This window comes from Pimephales promelas, chromosome 12, assembly GCF_988280905.1.
Source record: "Pimephales promelas chromosome 12, fPimPro1.hap1.1, whole genome shotgun sequence".
Lineage (NCBI taxonomy): Eukaryota > Metazoa > Chordata > Actinopteri > Cypriniformes > Leuciscidae > Pimephales > Pimephales promelas.
The window spans coordinates 19,687,780-19,710,954 of NC_142780.1; the positions used below are offsets into that span (position 1 = coordinate 19,687,780).

Genomic DNA, 23,175 nt, shown 5'->3' on the forward strand with positions numbered 1-23,175 from the left:
CAGGTCAAAGTCTCGCGGCCCTCTGTCATAATCCAGAGTTTTGAGAAGATTGGAGAAACTTGATTTTTCGCCCGAAAACTGAAAAAAACGTAAGGGGTAACACTGTCGTTTTTTTTTTTCGGGTCGAAATTTTGAGTTTTGATATCTCAGCTCTGGAAGGGTCTAGAGCCTCCATTTTTGCGCTCAGGTCAAAGTCTCGCGGCCCTCTATCATAATCCAGAGTTTTGAGAAGATTGGAGAAACTTGATTTTTCGCCCGAAAACTGAAAAAAACGTAAGGGGTAACACTGTCGTTTTTTTTTTTCGGGTCGAAATTTTGAGTTTCGATATCTCAGCTCTGGAAGGGTCTAGAGCCTCCATTTTTGCGCTCAGGTCAAAGTCTCACGGCCCTGTATCATAATCCAGAGTTTTGAGAAGATTGGAGAAACTTGATTTTTCGCCCGAAAACTGAAAAAAACGTAAGGGGTAACACTGTCATTTTTTTTTTTCAGGTCGAAATTTTGAGTTTCGATATCTCAGCTCTGGAAGGGTCTAGAGCCTCCATTTTTGCGCTCAGGTCAAAGTCTCGCGGCCCTCTATCATAATCTAGAGTTTTGAGAAGATTGGAGAAACTTGATTTTTCGCCCGAGAACTGAAAAAAACGTAAGGGGTAACACTGTCTGTTTTTTTTCGGGTCGAAATTTTGAGTTTCGATATCTCAGCTCTGGAAGGGTCTAGAGCCTCCATTTTTGCGCTCAGGTCAAAGTCTCGTGGCCCTCTATCATAATCCAGAGTTTTGAGAAGATTGGAGAAACTTGATTTTTCGCCCGAAAACTGAAAAAAACGTAAGGGGTAACACTGTCGTTTTTTTTTCGGGTCGAAATTTTGAGTTTCGATATCTCAGCTCTGGAAGGGTCTAGAGCCTCCATTTTTGCGCTCAGGTCAAAGTCTCGCGGCCCTCTATCATAATCCAGAGTTTTGAGAAGATTGGAGAAACTTGATTTTTCGCCCGAAAACTGAAAAAAACGTAAGGGGTAACACTGTCGTTTTTTTTCGGGTCAAAATTTTGAGTTTCGATATCTCAGCTCTGGAAGGGTCTAGAGCCTCCATTTTTGCGCTCAGGTCAAAGTCTCGCGGCCCTCTATCATAATCCAGAGTTTTGAGAAGATTGGAGAAACTTGATTTTTCGCCCGAAAACTGAAAAAAACGTAAGGGGTAAGTAACACTGTCGTTTTTTTTTTCGGGTCGAAATTTTGAGTTTCGATATCTCAGCTCTGGAAGGGTCTAGAGCCTCCATTTTTGCGCTCAGGTCAAAGTCTTGCGGCCCTCTATCATAATCCAGAGTTTTGAGAAGATTGGAGAAACTTGATTTTTCGCCCGAAAACTGAAAAAAACTTAAGGGGTAACACTGTCGTTTTTTTTTTCGGGTCGAAATTTTGAGTTTCGATATCTCAGCTCTGGAAGGGTCTAGAGCCTCCATTTTTGCGCTCAGGTCAAAGTCTCGCGGCCCTCTATCATAATCCAGAGTTTTGAGAAGATTAGAGAAACTTGATTTTTCGCCCAAAAACTGAAAAAAAACGTAAGGGGTAACACTGTCGTTTTTTTTTTCGGGTCGAAATTTTGAGTTTCGATATCTCAGCTCTGGAAGGGTCTAGAGCCTCCATTTTTGCGCTCAGGTCAAAGTCTCGCGGCCCTCTATCACAATCCAGAGTTTTGAGAAGATTGGAGAAACTTGATTTTTCGCCCGAAAACTGAAAAAAACGTAAGGGGTAACACTGTCGTTTTTTTTCGGGTCGAAATTTTGAGTTTCGATATCTCAGCTCTGGAAGGGTCTAGAGCCTCCATTTTTGCGCTCAGGTCAAAGTCTCGCAGCCCTCTATCATAATCCAGAGTTTTGAGAAGATTGGAGAAACTTGATTTTTCGCCCGAAAACTGAAAAAAACGTAAGGGGTAACACTGTCGGGGTTTTTTTCGGGTCGAAATTTTGAGTTTCGATATCTCAGCTCTGGAAGGGTCTAGAGCCTCCATTTTTGCGCTCAGGTCAAAGTCTTGCGGCCCTCTATCATAATCCAGAGTTTTGAGAAGATTGGAGAAACTTGATTTTTCGCCCGAAAACTGAAAAAAACTTAAGGGGTAACACTGTCGTTTTTTTTTTCGGGTCGAAATTTTGAGTTTCGATATCTCAGCTCTGGAAGGGTCTAGAGCCTCCATTTTTGCGCTCAGGTCAAAGTCTCGCGGCCCTCTATCATAATCCAGAGTTTTGAGAAGATTGGAGAAACTTGATTTTTCGCCCGAAAACTGAAAAAAACGTAAGGGGTAACACTGTTTTTTTTTTTCGGGTCGAAATTTTGAGTTTCGATATCTCAGCTCTGGAAGGGTCTAGAGCCTCCATTTTTGTGCTCAGGTCAAAGTCTCGCGGCCCTCTATCATAATCCAGAGTTTTGAGAAGATTGGAGAAACTTGATTTTTCGCCCGAAAACTGAAAAAAACGTAAGGGGTAACACTGTCGTTTTTTTTTCGGGTCGAAATTTTGAGTTTCGATATCTCAGCTCTGGAAGGGTCTAGAGCCTCCATTTTTGCGCTCAGGTCAAAGTCTTGCGGCCCTCTATCATAATCCAGAGTTTTGAGAAGATTGGAGAAACTTGATTTTTCGCCCGAAAACTGAAAAAAACTTAAGGGGTAACACTGTCGTTTTTTTTTTCGGGTCGAAATTTTGAGTTTCGATATCTCAGCTCTGGAAGGGTCTAGAGCCTCCATTTTTGCGCTCAGGTCAAAGTCTTGCGGCCCTCTATCATAATCCAGAGTTTTGAGAAGATTGGAGAAACTTGATTTTTCGCCCGAAAACTGAAAAAAACTTAAGGGGTAACACTGTCGTTTTTTTTTTCGGGTCGAAATTTTGAGTTTCGATATCTCAGCTCTGGAAGGGTCTAGAGCCTCCATTTTTGCGCTCAGGTCAAAGTCTCGCGGCCCTCTATCATAATCCAGAGTTTTGAGAAGATTGGAGAAACTTGATTTTTCGCCCGAAAACTGAAAAAAAACGTAAGGGGTAACACTGTCGTTTTTTTTTTCGGGTCGAAATTTTGAGTTTCGATATCTCAGCTCTGGAAGGGTCTAGAGCCTCCATTTTTGCGCTCAGGTCAAAGTCTCGCGGCCCTCTATCACAATCCAGAGTTTTGAGAAGATTGGAGAAACTTGATTTTTCGCCCGAAAACTGAAAAAAACGTAAGGGGTAACACTGTCGTTTTTTTTCGGGTCGAAATTTTGAGTTTCGATATCTCAGCTCTGGAAGGGTCTAGAGCCTCCATTTTTGCGCTCAGGTCAAAGTCTCGCAGCCCTCTATCATAATCCAGAGTTTTGAGAAGATTGGAGAAACTTGATTTTTCGCCCGAAAACTGAAAAAAACGTAAGGGGTAACACTGTCGGGTTTTTTTTCGGGTCGAAATTTTGAGTTTCGATATCTCAGCTCTGGAAGGGTCTAGAGCCTCCATTTTTGCGCTCAGGTCAAAGTCTTGCGGCCCTCTATAATAATCCAGAGTTTTGAGAAGATTGGAGAAACTTGATTTTTCGCCCGAAAACTGAAAAAAACTTAAGGGGTAACACTGTCGTTTTTTTTTTCGGGTCGAAATTTTGAGTTTCGATATCTCAGCTCTGGAAGGGTCTAGAGCCTCCATTTTTGCGCTCAGGTCAAAGTCTCGCGGCCCTCTATCATAATCCAGAGTTTTGAGAAGATTGGAGAAACTCGATTTTTCGCCCGAAAACTGAAAAAAACGTAAGGGGTAACACTGTTTTTTTTTTTTTCGGGTCGAAATTTTGAGTTTCGATATCTCAGCTCTGGAAGGGTCTAGAGCCTCCATTTTTGTGCTCAGGTCAAAGTCTCGCAGCCCTCTATCATAATCCAGAGTTTTGAGAAGATTGGAGAAACTTGATTTTTCGCCCGAAAACTGAAAAAAACGTAAGGGGTAACACTGTCGTTTTTTTTTTTCGGGTCGAAATTTTGAGTTTCGATATCTCAGCTCTGGAAGGGTCTAGAGCCTCCATTTTTGCGCTCAGGTCAAAGTCTCGCGGCCCTCTATCATAATCCAGAGATTTGAGAAGATTGGAGAAACTTGATTTTTCGCCCGAAAACTGAAAAAAACTTAAGGGGTAACACTGTCGTTTTTTTTTTCTGGTCGAAATTTTGAGTTTCGATATCTCCGCTCTGGAAGGGTCTAGAGCCCCCATTTTTGCGCTCAGGTCAAAGTCTCGCGGCCCTCTGTCATAATCCAGAGTTTTGAGAAGATTGGAGAAACTTCATTTTTCGCCCGAAAACTGAAAAAAACGTAAGGGGTAACACTGTCGTTTTTTTTTTCTGGTCGAAATTTTGAGTTTCGATATCTCAGCTCTGGAAGGGTCTAGAGCCTCCATTTTTGCGCTCAGGTCAAAGTCTCGCGGCCCTCTATCATAATCCAGAGTTTTGAGAAGATTGGAGAAACTTGATTTTTCGCCCGAAAACTGAAAAAAACGTAAGGGGTAACACTGTCGTTTTTTTTTCGGGTCGAAATTTTGAGTTTCGATATCTCAGCTCTGGAAGGGTCTAGAGCCTCCATTTTTGCGCTCAGGTCAAAGTCTCGCGGCCCTCTATCATAATCCAGAGTTTTGAGAAGATTGGAGAAACTTGATTTTTCGCCCGAAAACTGAAAAAAACGTAAGGGGTAACACTGTCGTTTTTTTTTCGGGTCGAAATTTTGAGTTTCGATATCTCAGCTCTGGAAGGGTCTAGAGCCTCCATTTTTGCGCTCAGGTCAAAGTCTCACGGCCCTCTATCATAATCCAGAGTTTTGAGAAGATTGGAGAAACTTGATTTTTCGCCCGAAAACTGAAAAAAACGTAAGGGGTAACACTGTCGTTTTTTTTTTCAGGTCGAAATTTTGAGTTTCGATATCTCAGCTCTGGAAGGGTCTAGAGCCTCCATTTTTGCGCTCAGGTCAAAGTCTCGCGGCCCTCTATCATAATCCAGAGTTTTGAGAAGATTGGAGAAACTTGATTTTTCGCCCGAAAACTGAAAAAAACGTAAGGGGTAACACTGTCGTTTTTTTTTCGGGTCGAAATTTTGAGTTTCGATATCTCAGCTCTGGAAGGGTCTAGAGCCTCCATTTTTGCGCTCAGGTCAAAGTCTCGCGGCCCTCTATCATAATCCAGAGTTTTGAGAAGATTGGAGAAACTTGATTTTTCGCCCAAAAACTGAAAAAAAACGTAAGGGGTAACACTGTCGGTTTTTTTTCGGGTCGAAATTTTGAGTTTCGATATCTCAGCTCTGGAAGGGTCTAGAGCCTCCATTTTTGCAATCAGGTTTAAGTCTCATGGCCCTCTATTAGAATCCAGAGTTTTGAGAAGATTGGAGAAACTTTATTTTTCGCCCGCAAAAAAAACGAAAGGGATACCCAGAGTGCTCCCTCCCCAAAGGTGGAGAAATTTTTGAATTAACAAATAAGAAAAAAAATTGACTTTTCCTCTTTTATTATAGAACACATACAAACTACTTAGGCAAGGCGCTATTGCCTTACACATCTCTCTCCATGACGGTGAGAGACACATTTATACATTAGGCAGTAAATGAACCAAGAACATCTGATCTAACATTAACACACATAACTATCACAAAAACTTAAAGATCTTACTGCAATAACACAACTCTCAATAAAAAAATACCCATAAAATTACACATAACCTGCAGCAGTCTTGTCTGTCTTCTCATTAGCAACAGTATTTTTGTCTACTTATATTCTATACTTGAGTTTACATTTTTTTTAAAATGAATTTGACTAATAAAAAGTGTGGATTTGTGCTTTATCCTGCCTTTTTAAAATAGTTGAATGAATGATCGCGAGATGCGATCGTAGATCAGAACGCCCGCAGCATAGAGGAGAATGAGTCAACTCTGAAAATTAATTAAGCATTTTGGTCATGTTAAAGGGTGTATTGGATGGGCTTTTATTCCGGGTTTGGTTTTATTTGTTGGAAAAATAAATATAGAAATATAATTTGACACAAGAGGGCAGTAAAGCCCTATTTATGGTTGTGAGTTTAAACTAACCGTGACATCTACACGTTTTCCAAAGTGGACCAACGTGATTATTTCAACTACAGCTCGCTGCATCCTGCGGTGGATATCCAACCCGGCCCACATCCAAGTGTGACGTCAGAAGCCACGCCCATCCACGTGTGACGTCAGAAGCCACGCCCATCCATGTGTGACGTCGGAAGCCTCGCCCATGTCCAAAGATGGCACGTGACTCAATTTGATGTGATTCGTGAAGTGTACACATGCTCAAAATGCCGCTGCTTCCTGTCGGAATATGTTTATGGTTGTTATCATAGTAGTTATTGATTTATAATAAAGATGAGGTTATTTGTGTAGAGATGTGGCACTACAGATTATTGGTGCAGTTAAATTGTGACGCTTTGGCAGGCTTGGAATCGTCTAAATCACAAGCACTCCCTTAACAGCTGTATTAGACAATACGTTGGCATTGCTCACTGGTTTTGTAAGTTAATGACAAGTAAACAATGTACCTTAAAACGATATTTTTGTATTTCTCTTGTATTTCTGTTACAAATGGTAATCAATAATCATGGTTTTGCTATAATAAACATATAAGGGAGCATCTATACTTAAACTAAAATGAGTTTTTATCTCTTTCTTAATTATATGGGATCCAAACTGCACTTATGGTTATCCCTTCTAAAAAATAATTAAAAAAAACTTTTTTAAACATTTCTTTCTATGTGGTTATAGAAATATTGCATTTTTACAAATTAAGAATTCACCTGTTAATGCCTGTTATAGCAAATTACTTTGAAATGGCAGAATGGAATTTATGTAAACCTTAAATCATATACTAATATATAATCTACTCATTAGTCATTATAAGCAAAGTGAGATATTTCATGCCTTTATGTGTTATAAATTTGATGATTACGGCATATAGCTATGTTGAATTACCGAAATAAATGAACTTTTGCACAATATTCTAATTCATAAAAAAACAGTTAATCTCTCGCTTCCTCTTCTGTACAGGTTTTATGAGTTTAACATATCAAAATATCATCATAGTTCAAAATATCTTGGTCACAAATGATTTTTTTAATGTAATATTTTGTGTTAATACATCAAGTTTACACATATGGTTAAAAAATGACCCATTTATGCAAGTGTGATAACTTTTTGTTAAAATAACCAATGTCAGTTGTTCAGAGCAAATCCTTGCACGATCGGAGGCTGCAGCTTTAGGACCCCGGTTACAGGACCCTTGTTTTAGTTTGTACGTACATAGTTCGAAAGACATTTAATCTCAGGAGTATTTTTATAAAATGTGTTTTTTTATTCAAAATGCATCAGAGACATTTACAAAAATGTAAATTTATACAAAACAAATTAAAAATGTATATCAATCTTATTCAACTGAAAAGTGGTGTGAGCCCTAGTTTCTTGAATTATGCTGTATATTGATTAACCTACTCAAGTTTAACTAATTTGCTCATTATCAGATAAAATAACGATGGAATCAGCACATGCAATCACTAAATGATATGGCCAGAATATCAGAAGGCAAAACTCGAGAATGATTCAAGCATGAATTTATTTATATATACATATGTATCTATTTATATTATACGAAAGAACAAAATTATTTATGTTAGATAAATAGATAAATTATAAAAGCACCAAAAAGATCCCCCGTTTTCCACCAGTTACTGCAGGAATGGCTTCAACTCTGAGAGAGAGAGAGACAGAGAGAGAGATACAAATGAGTTTAACATGTTCAAATATATATTTCAGATTTAACACGTTATGAAATGTTGGAGTTGTAGAGAGAGAGAAAGTCAAATTGAATATTCATGTTACTGACATCTAATTCCAGAGTCCAAATGTGTACATGTAAAAGTAACAGCCAACAATTGAATGGTCTCCTTTCTTTCCTCAATTGTTTGTCAATTTGTCAGTTAAAATCTTCCACTTCACTGAAATAGTTATCAGAGAACAGACACAGTTGTGTTACTGTAACAGAATTATCAGTAACAAAAGGGTGCACGGGGCATTGTGCAAAAATAATGAATAATCTACTCTGACCTGCAATGATAATCCAGAAAGGAAGACCTGCTCAGCCTCCTGTGAGGAGATATCCCAGCCAGGAGACAGACAGGGCATTTATGATTGCCTATGGAAAAAGTAAATATAAATGTACAATAATATATCTCATATTCTTTTTCAAGTAGAATAAGATTTACAGGATGTAACGTCACACATAAACACTAAAATAATATATTTTTATATTTACCCTTAATCCAAATAAAAACATGAAATTGGTGAAATAATAATAATAGTATAGTAGACATAACAAAAGTTTCAGTTGAGAGTACTGATACTAAATACACCAAGAGACATCACAGGGGAGTTAAAAGACCAATATGCAAGTTGAAGATAATTCATAGCTCTAAAACAACATCAAACCTTATTGATTCGAATTACGTCGATATTTTGACAATTTATTTCTAGACTATTTATTTAGTCGTTTGCGTTATTCGCCTCTGCCATAACGACCTATTGGTTTTCATTAAACCGAGAAAATGGAATTTTGTTTTATTTACGATCACTGAGAAATGTTCTATTATTTAAAATGCAAAAAACAAAAAAAAACACAAAAAAAAACATCAAAACTTTTATTATTTTCAAGGTGAAAATGATTCATTTGCATGGATCCACGCCGAAGAAATGTCTAAATGTCACGTTTTTAATGAAGCAGGCTAATGAGTAAAATGTCTATTTTTCCGGCGTCCCCCCAGTTCCTCGTTTAAGCAAAAGGTACGCTAAAAACAACGTATTACATCGATGTTAAACCACGTTAACCGTGTTAACCATAGTCTCAGCCTCAGACGTCACGCCCACGGAACGTTGGCTAAACGTCTGATGCATATGGTACACTTAACTGGAAACACTTCAGGAATGTCGAAGTCGTCATCTGATTGGTTGAATTTTATCGGATTTCCGGGGGGCGTCAGTGTCGCGTTTATTTTCGGTCCGCCGGGAAACAAAGCGCAGAAGTGTGATTGCGGAAGAAAAACTGTTGAGTTTATGAGTGACAATGAGCATTAATCAAGATCAGCTAAACGTAGTTGTATGTCCCCTCCTATCGATTATGGAAGATCAAGTGAAGTACTTAATTGCGAAGGGGATATCAGCCGCGTTTGTGGGCAAACATGAAACAACAGACGCTGACATCGCAGCTGGCCGATTCAGTATTCATATATGCGCACACTGGATTATAAGGTGCATAAGATACTGCAGAGTCAAACGTTTGACTGCGAGTATTCAATGTGCGGCGGCTCGCTGACAGCTAACGTTACAGCTGGCTGTTTTGAATGAGACGAGCCGGTTACTGTGAACGGGGAGCGCTTTATGAACATAACTGTGATGCACGAGCAGCGCCGGGTACAGTGTCTGAGTGAGCGCTCGTGAGCACGTGATTTACACACATAACCTGATTTATACGAGGTTGAACTGGCCGTGTGACAAAGCGGGCATAAGATGGACATGAGCGCGAGTTTGTGGGTGAATTTAATAACGCGGACCGTTGTTAACGAGCGCCTCCGGTGACTGCTGCTGAGTCTGACTGACTTGTTGCACGCCGGTCTGATGTTGTGGGGACATTTCCACGCCCCGAAACGTGACGCTGAATGAAACGAACTGTAATTGGTTGTTTGACATGTCGGTCAAACGGCCTTATGGGCGGGCCTTGGCCAAAGAAAGCTGCTATGAATTCCAGACCTTCAGCCGTCAGTCTGAAGGTCTGGCTACGCGAGACTATGTTAACCATAACCTTTTAAATACTCGACCTAGCTCCATTGCTTAGCAATGAGAAGAAATTCCTGTAACTTCAGTGCCCAACCCGTATCACGACAAGACGTGAAATAATCACGTTGGTCCACTTTGGAAAACGTGTAGATGTCACGGTTAGTTTAAACTCACAACCATAAATAGGGCTTTACTGCCCTTTTGTGTCAAATTATATTTCTATATTTATTTTTCCAACAAATAAAACCAAACCCGGAATAAAAGCCCATCCAATACACCCTTTAACATGACCAAAATGCTTAATTAATTTGAGTTGACTCGTTCTCCTCTATGCTGCGGGCGTTCTGATCTACGATCGCATCTCGCGATCATTCATTCAACTATTTTAAAAAGGCAGGATAAAGCACCAGTCCACACTTTTTATTAGTCAAATTCATTTAAAAAAATGTAAACTCAAGTATAGAATATAAGTAGACAAAAATACTGTTGCTAATGAGAAGACAGACAAGACTGCTGCAGGTTATGTGTAATTTTATGGGTATTTTTTTATTGAGAGTTGTGTTATTGCAGTAAGATCTTTAAGTTTTTGTGATAGTTATGTGTGTTAATGTTAGATCAGATGTTCTTGGTTCATTTACTGCCTAATGTATAAATGTGTCTCTCACCGTCATGGAGAGAGATGTGTAAGGCAATAGCGCCTTGCCTAAGTAGTTTGTATGTGTTCTATAATAAAAGAGGAAAAGTCAATTTTTTTCTTATTTGTTAATTCAAAAATTTCTCCACCTGTGGGAGGGAGCACTCTGGGTACCCCTTTCGTTTTTTTTTCGGGCGAAAAATCAAGTTTCTCCAATCTTCTCAAAACTCTGGATTATGATAGAGGGCCGCGAGACTTTGACCTGAGCGCAAAAATGGAGGCTCTAGACCCTTCCAGAGCTGAGATATCGAAACTCAAAATTTCGACCCGAAAAAAAAAACGACAGTGTTACCCCTTACGTTTTTTTCAGTTTTCGGGAGAAAAATCAAGTTTCTCCAATCTTCTCAAAACTCTGGATTATGATAGAGGGCCGCGAGACTTTGACCTGAGCGCAAAAATGGAGGCTCTAGACCCTTCCAGAGCTGAGATATCGAAACTCAAAATTTCGACCCGAAAAAAAACGACAGTGTTACCCCTTACGTTTTTTTCAGTTTTCGGGCGAAAAATGAAGTTTCTCCAATCTTCTCAAAACTCTGGATTATGATAGAGGGCCGCGAGACTTTGACCTGAGCGCAAAAATGGAGGCTCTAGACCCTTCCAGAGCTGAGATATCGAAACTCAAAATTTCGACCCGAAAAAAAAAACGACAGTGTTACCCCTTACGTTTTTTTCAGTTTTCGGGCGAAAAATCAAGTTTCTCCAATCTTCTCAAAACTCTGGATTATGATAGAGGGCCGCGGGACTTTGACCTGAGCGCAAAAATGGAGGCTCTAGACCCTTCCAGAGCTGAGATATCGAAACTCAAAATTTCGACCCGAAAAAAAAACGACAGTGTTACCCCTTACGTTTTTTTCAGTTTTCGGGCGAAAAATCAAGTTTCTCCAATCTTCTCAAAACTCTGGATTATGATAGAGGGCCGCGAGACTTTGACCTGAGCGCAAAAATGGAGGCTCTAGACCCTTCCAGAGCTGAGATATCGAAACTCAAAATTTCGACCCGAAAAAAAAAATGACAGTGTTACCCCTTACGTTTTTTTTTCAGTTTTCGGGCGAAAAATCAAGTTTCTCCAATCTTCTCAAAACTCTGGATTATGATAGAGGGCCGCGAGACTTTGACCTGAGCGCAAAAATGGAGGCTCTAGACCCTTCCAGAGCTGAGATATCGAAACTCAAAATTTCGACCCGAAAAAAAAACGACAGTGTTACCCCTTACGTTTTTTTCAGTTTTCGGGCGAAAAATCAAGTTTCTCCAATCTTCTCAAAACTCTGGATTATGATAGAGGGCCGCGAGACTTTGACCTGAGCGCAAAAATGGAGGCTCTAGACCCTTCCAGAGCTGAGATATCGAAACTCAAAATTTCGACCCGAAAAAAAAAAACGACAGTGTTACCCCTTACGTTTTTTTCAGTTTTCGGGCGAAAAATCAAGTTTCTCCAATCTTCTCAAAACTCTGGATTATGATAGAGGGCCGCGGGACTTTGACCTGAGCGCAAAAATGGAGGCTCTAGACCCTTCCAGAGCTGAGATATCGAAACTCAAAATTTCGACCCGAAAAAAAAACGACAGTGTTACCCCTTACGTTTTTTTCAGTTTTCGGGCGAAAAATCAAGTTTCTCCAATCTTCTCAAAACTCTGGATTATGATAGAGGGCCGCGAGACTTTGACCTGAGCGCAAAAATGGAGGCTCTAGACCCTTCCAGAGCTGAGATATCGAAACTCAAAATTTCGACCCGAAAAAAAAAATGACAGTGTTACCCCTTACGTTTTTTTCAGTTTTCGGGCGAAAAATCAAGTTTCTCCAATCTTCTCAAAACTCTGGATTATGATAGAGGGCCGCGAGACTTTGACCTGAGCGCAAAAATGGAGGCTCTAGACCCTTCCAGAGCTATGATATCGAAACTCAAAATTTCGACCCGAAAAAAAAACCACAGTGTTACCCCTTACGTTTTTTTCAGTTTTCGGGCGAAAAATCAAGTTTCTCCAATCTTCTCAAAACTCTGGATTATGATAGAGGGCCGCGAGACTTTGACCTGAGCGCAAAAATGGAGGCTCTAGACCCTTCCAGAGCTGAGATATCGAAACTCAAAATTTCGACCCGAAAAAAAAACGACAGTGTTACCCCTTACGTTTTTTTCAGTTTTCGGGCAAAAAATCAAGTTTCTCCAATCTTCTCAAAACTCTGGATTATGATAGAGGGCCGCGAAACTTTGACCTGAGCGCAAAAATGGAGGCTCTAGACCCTTCCAGAGCTGAGATATCGAAACTCAAAATTTCGACCCAAAAAAAAAAACGACAGTGTTACCCCTTACGTTTTTTTCAGTTTTCGGGCGAAAAATCAAGTTTCTCCAATCTTCTCAAAACTCTGGATTATGATAGAGGGCCGTGAGACTTTGACCTGAGCGCAAAAATGGAGGCTCTAGACCCTTCCAGAGCTGAGATATCGAAACTCAAAATTTCGACCCGAAAAAAAAAAACGACAGTGTTACCCCTTACGTTTTTTTCAGTTTTCGGGCGAAAAATCAAGTTTCTCCAATCTTCTCAAAACTCTGGATTATGATAGAGGGCCGCGAGACTTTGACCTGAGCGCAAAAATGGAGGCTCTAGACCCTTCCAGAGCTTAGATATCGAAACTCAAAATTTCGACCCGAAAAAAAAACGACAGTGTTACCCCTTACGTTTTTTTCAGTTTTCGGGCGAAAAATCAAGTTTCTCCAATCTTCTCAAAACTCTGGATTATGATAGAGGGCCGCGAGACTTTGACCTGAGCGCAAAAATGGAGGCTCTAGACCCTTCCAGAGCTGAGATATCGAAACTCAAAATTTCGACCCGAAAAAAAAAACGTCAGTGTTACCCCTTACGTTTTTTTCAGTTTTCGGGCGAAAAATCAAGTTTCTCCAATCTTCTCAAAACTCTGGATTATGATAGAGGGCCGCGAGACTTTGACCTGAGCGCAAAAATGGAGGCTCTAGACCCTTCCAGAGCTGAGATATCGAAACTCAAAATTTCGACCCGAAAAAAAAAACGACAGTGTTACCCCTTACGTTTTTTTCAGTTTTCGGGCGAAAAATCAAGTTTCTCCAATCTTCTCAAAACTCTGGATTATGACAGAGGGCCGCGAAACTTTGACCTGAGCGCAAAAATGGAGGCTCTAGACCCTTCCAGAGCTGAGATATCGAAACTCAAAATTTCGACCTGAAAAAAAAAACGACAGTGTTACCCCTTACGTTTTTTTCAGTTTTCGGGCGAAAAATCAAGTTTCTCCAATCTTCTCAAAACTCTGGATTATGATAGAGGGCCGTGAGACTTTGACCTGAGCGCAAAAATGGAGGCTCTAGACCCTTCCAGAGCTGAGATATCGAAACTCAAAATTTCGACCCGAAAAAAAAAACGACAGTGTTACCCCTTTCATTTTTTTTTTTAGGCGAAAAATGAAGTTTCTCCAATCCTCTCAAAACTCTGGATTCTGATAGAGGGCCATGAGACTTAAACCTGAGTGCAAAAATGGAGGCTCTAGACCCTTCCAGAGCTGAGATATCGAAACTCAAAATTTCGACCAAAAAAAAAAACGACAGTGTTACCCCTTACGTTTTTTTCAGTTTTCGGGCGAAAAATCAAGTTTCTCCAATCTTCTCAAAACTCTGGATTATGATAGAGGGCCGCGAGACTTTGACCTGAGCGCAAAAATGGAGGCTCTAGACCCTTCCAGAGCTGAGATATCGAAACTCAAAATTTCGACCCGGAAAAAAAAACGACAGTGTTACCCCTTACGTTTTTTTCAGTTTTCGGGCGAAAAATCAAGTTTCTCCAATCTTCTCAAAACTCTATATTATGATAGAGGGCCATGAGACTTAAACCTGAGTGCAAAAATGGAGGCTCTAGACCCTTCCAGAGCTGAGATATCGAAACTCAAAATTTCGACCCGAAAAAAAAAATGACAGTGGTACCCCTTTCGTTTTTTTTTTTAGGCGAAAAATGAAGTTTCTCCAATCCTCTCAAAACTCTGGATTCTGATAGAGGGCCATGAGACTTAAACCTGAGTGCAAAAATGGAGGCTCTAGACCCTTCCAGAGCTGAGATATCGAAACTCAAAATTTCATCACGAAAAAAAACGACAGTGGTATGCCTTTCGGGTTTTTTTTCGGGCGAAAAATAAAGTTTCTCCAATCTTCTCAAAACTCTGGATTCTAATAGAGGGCCATGAGACTTAAACCTGAGTGCAAAAATGGAGGCTCTAGACCCTTCCAGAGCTGAGATATCGAAACTCAAAATTTCGACCCGAAAAAAAAACGACAGTGGTATGCCTTTCGTTTTTTTATTTTCGGGCGAAAAATAAAGTTTCTCCAATCTTCTCAAAACTCTGGATTCTTATAGAGGGCCATGAGACTTAAACCTGAGTGCAAAAATGGTGGCTCTAGACCCTTCCAGAGCTAAGATTTTGAAACTCAAAATTTTGACCTGAAAAAAAAACCCACAGTGGTACCCCTTTCGTTTTTTCGGGCGAAAAATAAAGTTTCTCCAATCTTCTCAAAACTCTGGATTCTAATAGAGGGCCATGAGACTTAAACCTGAGTGCAAAAATGGGGGCTCTAGACCCTTCCAGAGCTGAGATATCGAAACTCAAAATTTCGACCCCAAAAAAAAAAAACGACAGTGGTACCCCTTTCGGTTTTTTTTTTCGGGCGAAAAATAAAGTTGACTGCAAAAATTGAGGCTCTAGACCCTTCCAGAGCTGAGATATCGAAACTCAAAATTTCGACCCGAAAAAAAAAACGACAGTGGTACCCCTTTCGTTTTTTTTTTCAGGCGAAAAATGAAGTTTCTCCAATCCTCTCAAAACTCTGGATTCTGATAGAGGGCCATGAGACTTAAACCTGACTGCAAAAATGGAGGCTCTAGACCCTTCCAGAGCTGAGATATCGAAACTCAAAATTTCGACCCCAAAAAAAAGGCAGTGGTACCACTTTCGGTTTTTTTTTTCGGGCGAAAAATAAAGTTTCTCCAATCTTCTCAAAACTCTGGATTCTAATAGAGGGCCATGAGACTTAAACCTGAGTGCAAAAATGGGGGCTCTAGACCCTTCCAGAGCTGAGATATCGAAAACTCAAAATTTCGACCCAAAAAAAAAACGACAGTGGTACCCCTTTCGTTTTTTTTTTTCGGGCGAAAAATAAAGTTGACTGCAAAAATTGAGGCTCTAGACCCTTCCAGAGCTGAAATATCGAAACTCAAAATTTCGACCCGAAAAAAAAAAACGACAGTGGTACCCCTTTCGGGTTTTTTTTCAGGCGAAAAATGAAGTTTCTCCAATCTTCTCAAAACTCTGGATTATGATAGAGGGCCGCGAGACTTTGACCTGAGCGCAAAAATGGAGGCTCTAGACCCTTCCAGAGCTGAGATATCGAAACTCAAAATTTCGACCCGAAAAAAAAACGACAGTGTTACCCCTTACGTTTTTTTCAGTTTTTGGGCGAAAAATGAAGTTTCTCCAATCTTCTCAAAACTCTGTATTATGATAGAGGGCCGCGAGACTTTGACCTGAGCGCAAAAATGGAGGCTCTAGACCCTTCCAGAGCTGAGATATCGAAACTCAAAATTTCGACCCGAAAAAAAAACGACAGTGTTACCCCTTACGTTTTTTTCAGTTTTCAGGCGAAAAATAAAGTTTCTCCAATCTTCTCAAAACTCTGGATTATGATAGAGGGCCGCGAGACTTTGACCTGAGCGCAAAAATGGAGGCTCTAGACCCTTCCAGAGCTGAGATATCGAAACTCAAAATTTCGACCCGAAAAAAAAACGACAGTGTTACCCCTTACGTTTTTTTCAGTTTTCGGGCGAAAAATCAAGTTTCTCCAATCTTCTCAAAACTCTGGATTATGATAGAGGGCCGCAAGACTTTGACCTGAGCGCAAAAATGGAGGCTCTAGACCCTTCCAGAGCTGAGATATCGAAACTCAAAATTTCGACCCGAAAAAAAACGACAGTGTTACCCTTTACGTTTTTTTCAGTTTTCGGGCGAAAAATCAAGTTTCTCCAATCTTCTCAAAACTGGATTATGATAGAGGGCCACGAGACTTTGACCTGAGCGCAAAAATGGAGGCTCTAGACCCTTCCAGAGCTGAGATATCGAAACTCAAAATTTCGACCCGAAAAAAAACGACAGTGTTACCCCTTACGTTTTTTTCAGTTTTCGGGTGAAAAATCAAGTTTCTCCAATCTTCTCAAAACTCTATATTATGATAGAGGGCCATGAGACTTAAACCTGAGTGAAAAAAATGGAGGCTCTAGACCCTTCCAGAGCTGAGATATCGAAACTCAAAATTTCGTCACGAAAAAAAAACGACAGTGGTACCCCTTTCGTTTTTTTTTTTCGGGCGAAAAATTAAGTTTCTCCAATCTTCTCAAAACTCTGGATTCTAATAGAGGGCCATGAGGCTTAAACCTGAGTGCAAAAATGGAGGCTCTAGACCCTTCCAGAGCTGAGATATCGAAACTCAAAATTTCGACCCGAAAAAAAAACGACAGTGGTACGCCTTTCGTTTTTTTTTTCAGGCGAAAAATAAAGTTTCTCCAATCTTCTCAAAACTCTGGATTCTAATAGACGGCCATGAGACTTAAACCTGAGTGCAAAAATGGAGGCTCTAGACCCTTCCAGAGCTAAGATATTGAAACTCAAAATTTCGACCCGAAAAAAAAAAACAGTGGTACGCCTTTCGTTTTTTTTTTTTCGGGCGAAAAATCAAGTTTCTCCAATCTTCTCAAAACTCTAGATTCTAACAGAGGGCCATGAGACTTAAACCTGAGTGCAAAAATGGAGGCTCTAGACCCTTCCAGAGCTGAGATATCGAAACTCAAAATTTCGACCCAAAAAAAAAAGGCAGTGGTACCACTTTCGTTTTTTTTTTTCGGGCGAAAAATAAAGTTTCTCCAATCTTCTCAAAACTCTGGATTCTAACAGAGGGCCATGAGACTTAAACTAGAGTGCAAAAATGGAGGCTCTAGACCCTTCCAGAGCTGAGATATCGAAAACTCAAAACTTCGACCCGAAAAAAAAACCGACAGTGGTACCCCTTTCGTTTTTTTTTTTTCAGGCGAAAAATCAAGTTTCTCCAATCCTCTCAAAACTCTGGATTCTGATAGAGGGCCATGAGACTTAAACCTGAGTGCAAAAATGGAGGCTCTAGACCCTTCCAGAGCTGAGATATCGAAACTCAAAATTTCGACCCGAAAAAAAAACGACAGTGGTACGCCTTTCTTTTTTTTTTTCGGGCGAAAAATAAAGTTTCTCTAATCTTCTCAAAACTCTGGATTCTAATAGAGGGCCATGAGACTTAAACCTGAGTGCAAAAATGGAGGCTCTAGACCCTTCCAGAGCTAAGATATTGAAACTCAAAATTTCAACCCCCAAAAAAAACGACAGTGATACCCCTTTCATTTTTTTTTTCGGGTGAAAAATGATGTTTCTCCAATGTTCTCAAAACTCTGGATTCTGATAGAGGGCCATGAGACTTAAACCTGAGTGCAAAAATGGAGGCTCTAGACCCTTCCAGAGCTGAGATATCGAAACTCAAAATTTCGACCCGAAAAAAAAAACGACAGTGGTACGCCTTTCGTTTTTTTTTTGTCGGGCGAAAAATAAAGTTTCTCTAATCTTCTCAAAACTCTGGATTCTAATAGAGGGCCATGAGACTTAAACCTGAGTGCAAAAATGGAGGCTCTAGACCCTTCCAGAGCTAAGATATTGAAACTCAAAATTTCGACCCCCAAAAAAAACGACAGTGATACCCCTTTCATTTTTTTTTCGGGCGAAAAATGATGTTTCTCCAATCTTCTCAAAACTCTGGATTCTGATAGAGGGCCATGAGACTTAAACCTGACTGCAAAAATTGAGGCTCTAGACCCTTCCAGAGCTGAGATATCGAAACTCAAAATTTCGACCCGAAAAAAAAACGACAGTGGTACCCCTTTCGTTTTTTTTTTTTCAGGCGAAAAATGAAGTTTCTCCAATCCTCTCAAAACTCTGGATTCTGATAGAGGGCCATGAGACTTAAACCTGACTGCAAAAATTGAGGCTCTAGACCCTTCCAGAGCTGAGATATTGAAACTCAAAATTTCGACCCGAAAAAAAAACGACAGTGGTACCCCTTTCGTTTTTTTTTTTCGGGCGAAAAATGAAGTTTCTCCAATCTTCTCAAAACTCTGGATTCTAATAGAGGGCCATGAGACTTAAACCTGACTGCAAAAATTGAGGCTCTAGACCCTTCCAGAGCTGAGATATCGAAACTCAAAATTTCGACCCGAAAAAAAAAAAACGACAGTGGTACCCCTTTCGTTTTTTTTTTTCAGGCGAAAAATGAAGTTTCTCCAATCCTCTCAAAACTCTGGATTCTGATAGAGGGCCATGAGACTTAAAACTGAGTGCAAAAATGGAGGCTCTAGACCCTTCCAGAACTGAGATATTGAAACTCAAAATTTCGACCCGAAAAAAAACCGACAGTGGTACCCCTTTCGTTTTTTTTTTTTTTCGGGCGAAAAATGAAGTTTCTCCAATCTTCTCAAAACTCTGGATTCTAATAGAGGGCCATGAGACTTAAACCTGAGTGCAAAAATGGAGGCTCTAGACCCTTCCAGAGCTGAGATATCGAATCTCAAAATTTCGACCCGAAAAAAAAAACGACAGTGGTACCCCTTTCGTTGTTTTTTTTCGGGCGAAAAATAAAGTTTCTCCAATCTTCTCAAAACTCTGGATTCTAATAGAGGGCCATGAGACTTAAACCTGAGTGCAAAAATGGAGGCTCTAGACCCTTCCAGAGCTGAGATATCGAAACTCAAAATTTCGACCCGAAAAAAAAAACGACAGTGGTACCCCTTTCGTTTTTTTTTTTCAGGCGAAAAATGAAGTTTCTCCAATCCTCTCAAAACTCTGGATTCTGATAGAGGGCCATGAGACTTAAACCTGAGTGCAAAAATGGAGGCTCTAGACCAGTGTTTCTGAAACTTTTTCAGCCCAAGGACCACTTTATCTTCCATTTTTTTTCTGAGGACCACCTAACAAAATCCCACTCTAACACGCCCCCAAAAACAAACAAAAAATGTAAGGATAAGCTAAATTTAAGTTTAAATTTAACTCCTAACTGAGCTTTGACTGATATAGGCTTTTCATTTTTCTGTCAGTGAAGAAAGTAAACATAGGGTCAACTGATATAGGTTGATTTTGCCTATGAATAATTTTTTTTCAGACGCATTTATTTACTGAAAGCTAAAGCTTGGTAATTAAGTTTATCAAATGCATTCACAATATGTATAGGCTACACATTTATTATTGTTTGTATGCCTAATACAGGGCTTTATAATCAAAGAGATCCTAAATTTGAGGTTGGTAGGGGCTTCACATTTTTTAGTTATCTGATATTTGCATTTTCAAGACGTTTGAAGACCTAAAAAAAAGGATATGAAATTGCTTTAAAACCATGTCAGTGGGCAGTAGATTATTTGTCAAAGGAGAGGAGAGCCTCACCTCTCATCTCACTCTTTTCCTCAGTCTCTTAATCACTTTCTCTTCCCCTCTGAAGACTTAGCTTTGTACTAAAGGCTACAATTTGTATTATATTCTCAATATGTATACATTCATTATTACTCATGTGCCTAAAATGATGAAAACGGCTTTGTTAATGTTTCTTGTCCCCTCACAACAATGACAGTAAACTAATTATTACATTACACGTTACTATTTTTATACTAATTTTCAGTTCAAAATGGCTATTAGTTTGCCTGATTATTTTTTGTCATTCGTTTAACATTCATGACCTAAAAAATTATGTCAAATATGAAATGTTAAGTTTAGCTACCTGTAATAAATTATTACATCGCGGGCTTTCGGCGCTTTCGGGCTTCGGCGGAGGCAACCGTCCTCCGCTGCGCGTCGGCCGGTTTACGCCTCGCCGTCGTCCATTAAAACCTGACAATGGACACCTCGTCGGGCATTAACCCTTACTTAAACCACGTTAACCGTGTTAACCATAACCTTTTAAATACTCGACCTAGTTCCATTGCTTAGCAACGGGAAGAAATTCCTGAAACTTCAGTGCCCAACCCGTATCACGACAAGACGTGAAATAATCACGTTGGTCCAATTTGGAAAACATGTAGATGTCACGTGGCTTAGTTTAAACTCAGAAATAGGGCTATACTGTGTGATACCCTCTTGTGTCAAATTATATTTCTATATTTATTTTTCCAACAAATAAAACCAAACCTGCAATACAACCCCGTCCAATACACCCTTGAACTCAACAGATGCAGTGGCTCAGTTGATAAAGCATTGAGCTTTAATCAAGAAGACCTGAGTTTAATTCCCACATGTGTTAAATTATTGTGATTATATCAAACAAAGTGGCATAAACAATATTACTTCAACCCGGTATCGTGACAAGACACGTTGGTCCACTTTTGAAAACGTGTAGATGTCAGGGTTTAAACCCCCTCAAACGTGAAACTTACACTTAAAACTTACCACCTATTGGTTTTCATTAAACTGAGAAAAATTGAATTTTCTTTTATTGACGATCACTGAGAAATGTTCTATTATTTAAATATATATATATTATATATATATATATATATATATATATATATATATATATATTATTTTCAAGGTGAAAAGGATTCATTTGCCTGGATCCACGCCGAAGAAAACGTCTAAATGTCACATTTTTAATGAAGCAGCCAAATAGTCCACTTTGAAAAATGTGTAGATGTCACGGTTTAACCCCCTCAAACGTGAAACTTACATTGACGAAAATAAAAATAAATTAAAAAAAACTTTAAAAGATTAATCCAGTGGTAAAATTACCGCTTCATTCAAAACTGAAAAACCAAACCAACCTCAGATATTTTTTTTAAATCTGCAGTTTATTGTAATATCGAGAGATTATTTTAAAATGAACAACTCCAATTGTTAAAAATAAATAAATCAATGAAGGAAGAAACACATATTCACATATTCAACAATCTCATTCCTTATGCTTTTATTTAAAATAGGGGTTGGAAACATCACCTCGTGATGGAGCATTTTGTGAACCAAGGATTGCACTGAACATGGATGAAGAGATGATGTGGAAGTTTTTTCAGTAAGCAAGATTCATACACATAAATATTCCCTTTCTCCCCCCCATTTCCCCCTCATCATCATTTACTGGTCATGTGTTGGCTTTTGTTCAGAGAAATCCAGCTCTACTCTTTCTTGCCACCCTTCTTTTCATCCTTTTCGTGATACTCGAGGAAGAAGTCATTGCAGGCGACAGTGAGGGCGCCCACGAGGATGACGAACTCTGTGAAGTCCACCTCACCATCATTGTTTGAATCCAAGTCTCCCATAACTTTATCTACCGCATCCTTATCCTGTGCATTCTGTGGAGCAAGAGAGATGCAGATAAAGATTATTATAAACATCTGACATTCGTAAGGAAAAAAAAACTCTTTCTTCTCACCCCAAGGTAGTTGCCCAGCTCCTGCGTTAGCATCTCTTTGAGTTCCTGCCTACTGAGAGTATATTTGTCGCCCTCGTTCCCAGAGTACTTGTGAAACGTCTGGATCATCAGCTGCATGGCGTTCTCCAGCGTGGAGGGATTCTCTGAGTTTATAGCGGACATTCTGGAGAAAAACATTTATAGGTCACTGTAGCAAGTGACTCTATTTAGACTTATGAAATGCACTCAACGATGCAAAATAGGTTTTCTTTAGGGGGAGTATTTCTGGCTTGTGTTAAATATTTAAAAGCACGAGGCAGGCTTATATTCTTAGACCGCAACAGTAAAAACATTGCAAAATAAGCAGTCATAGATTCTCTGCATAAAACGCAATGACTTCCCCTTCCAGATCATCCTACAAGGGGCTTAACTTAACTACAGAAGGGAAATGTGACTCGCCAGATAAGAGTGAAATCCTAAACCGGAGAACACACTCCGAACCTGGGGAGGAAGTTACTCGGCCAAGTGTAATCCGAGCCAGCTACACACACACACACACATAACACTGCCCTGGGTTTGATCTGTGCCCTGTCCTGATGGATGAACTGATACATTTACTGGGTTGGAAAAAATAACTTCCTCTACAGAGATGTCACAAGCCATGCAAAACTTGAGGGGGGAGCCTCAGAAAAGCTAATGTTAAAACATGGCCGATTTTTACATCAAACTTTTATTTAGCACATGATTTTCTTTGTGCAAAGACGCCAAGGTCTTTATTTTCCAGTCTGGTCCAAAAGCTCAAAAGGAGCATGAGGCAGCACAAAATCCACCTAGCACTAAAATGCACAATTAAAATCTGTTCTTCCATCCATCTGTTGCTTTCCCTTACCTTGCTGTTAGATGATTGTTGCTCTTCTGTTCCTTGAGGAGAGATGAATGCTGGTGAAGACAGGAGGCGATGGCCAGCATCTTATATACCTACTTGGTCCTCCTCCCATTATACCTTACACTCCTCCCTCCCTCCCTTCCATCCATCCTTCATTTATTTCTGCCAACCTATTTCCAACCTTTTGCTTTCTCTGTTTACACATTCACAATGTTAAGGAAAAAAATTATAAAAACAGTGTTGCATAAAAGAGTAAACGTGATGTTGACACTCAGTGACGTAATTGAAAGAGTGAAAGTTTTCTACTTCGGATGGAAACTT

The 23,175-nt window shown here is 39.7% G+C and overlaps 1 protein-coding gene across 1 annotated transcript; it reads right to left on the reverse strand.

The window, feature by feature from the left end:
- Positions 1–21,402: 21,402 nt before the first annotated feature.
- Positions 21,403–23,175, reverse strand: s100t (S100 calcium binding protein T). Its single transcript, XM_039679656.2, has 3 exons — positions 22,858–23,175; positions 21,990–22,152; positions 21,403–21,909 (listed from the first exon to the last, which is right to left on the reverse strand). The coding sequence occupies exons 1-3, from the start codon at positions 22,935–22,937 to the stop codon at positions 21,733–21,735; spliced, it is 420 nt and encodes a 139-aa protein (XP_039535590.1). The 5' UTR covers positions 22,938–23,175; the 3' UTR covers positions 21,403–21,732.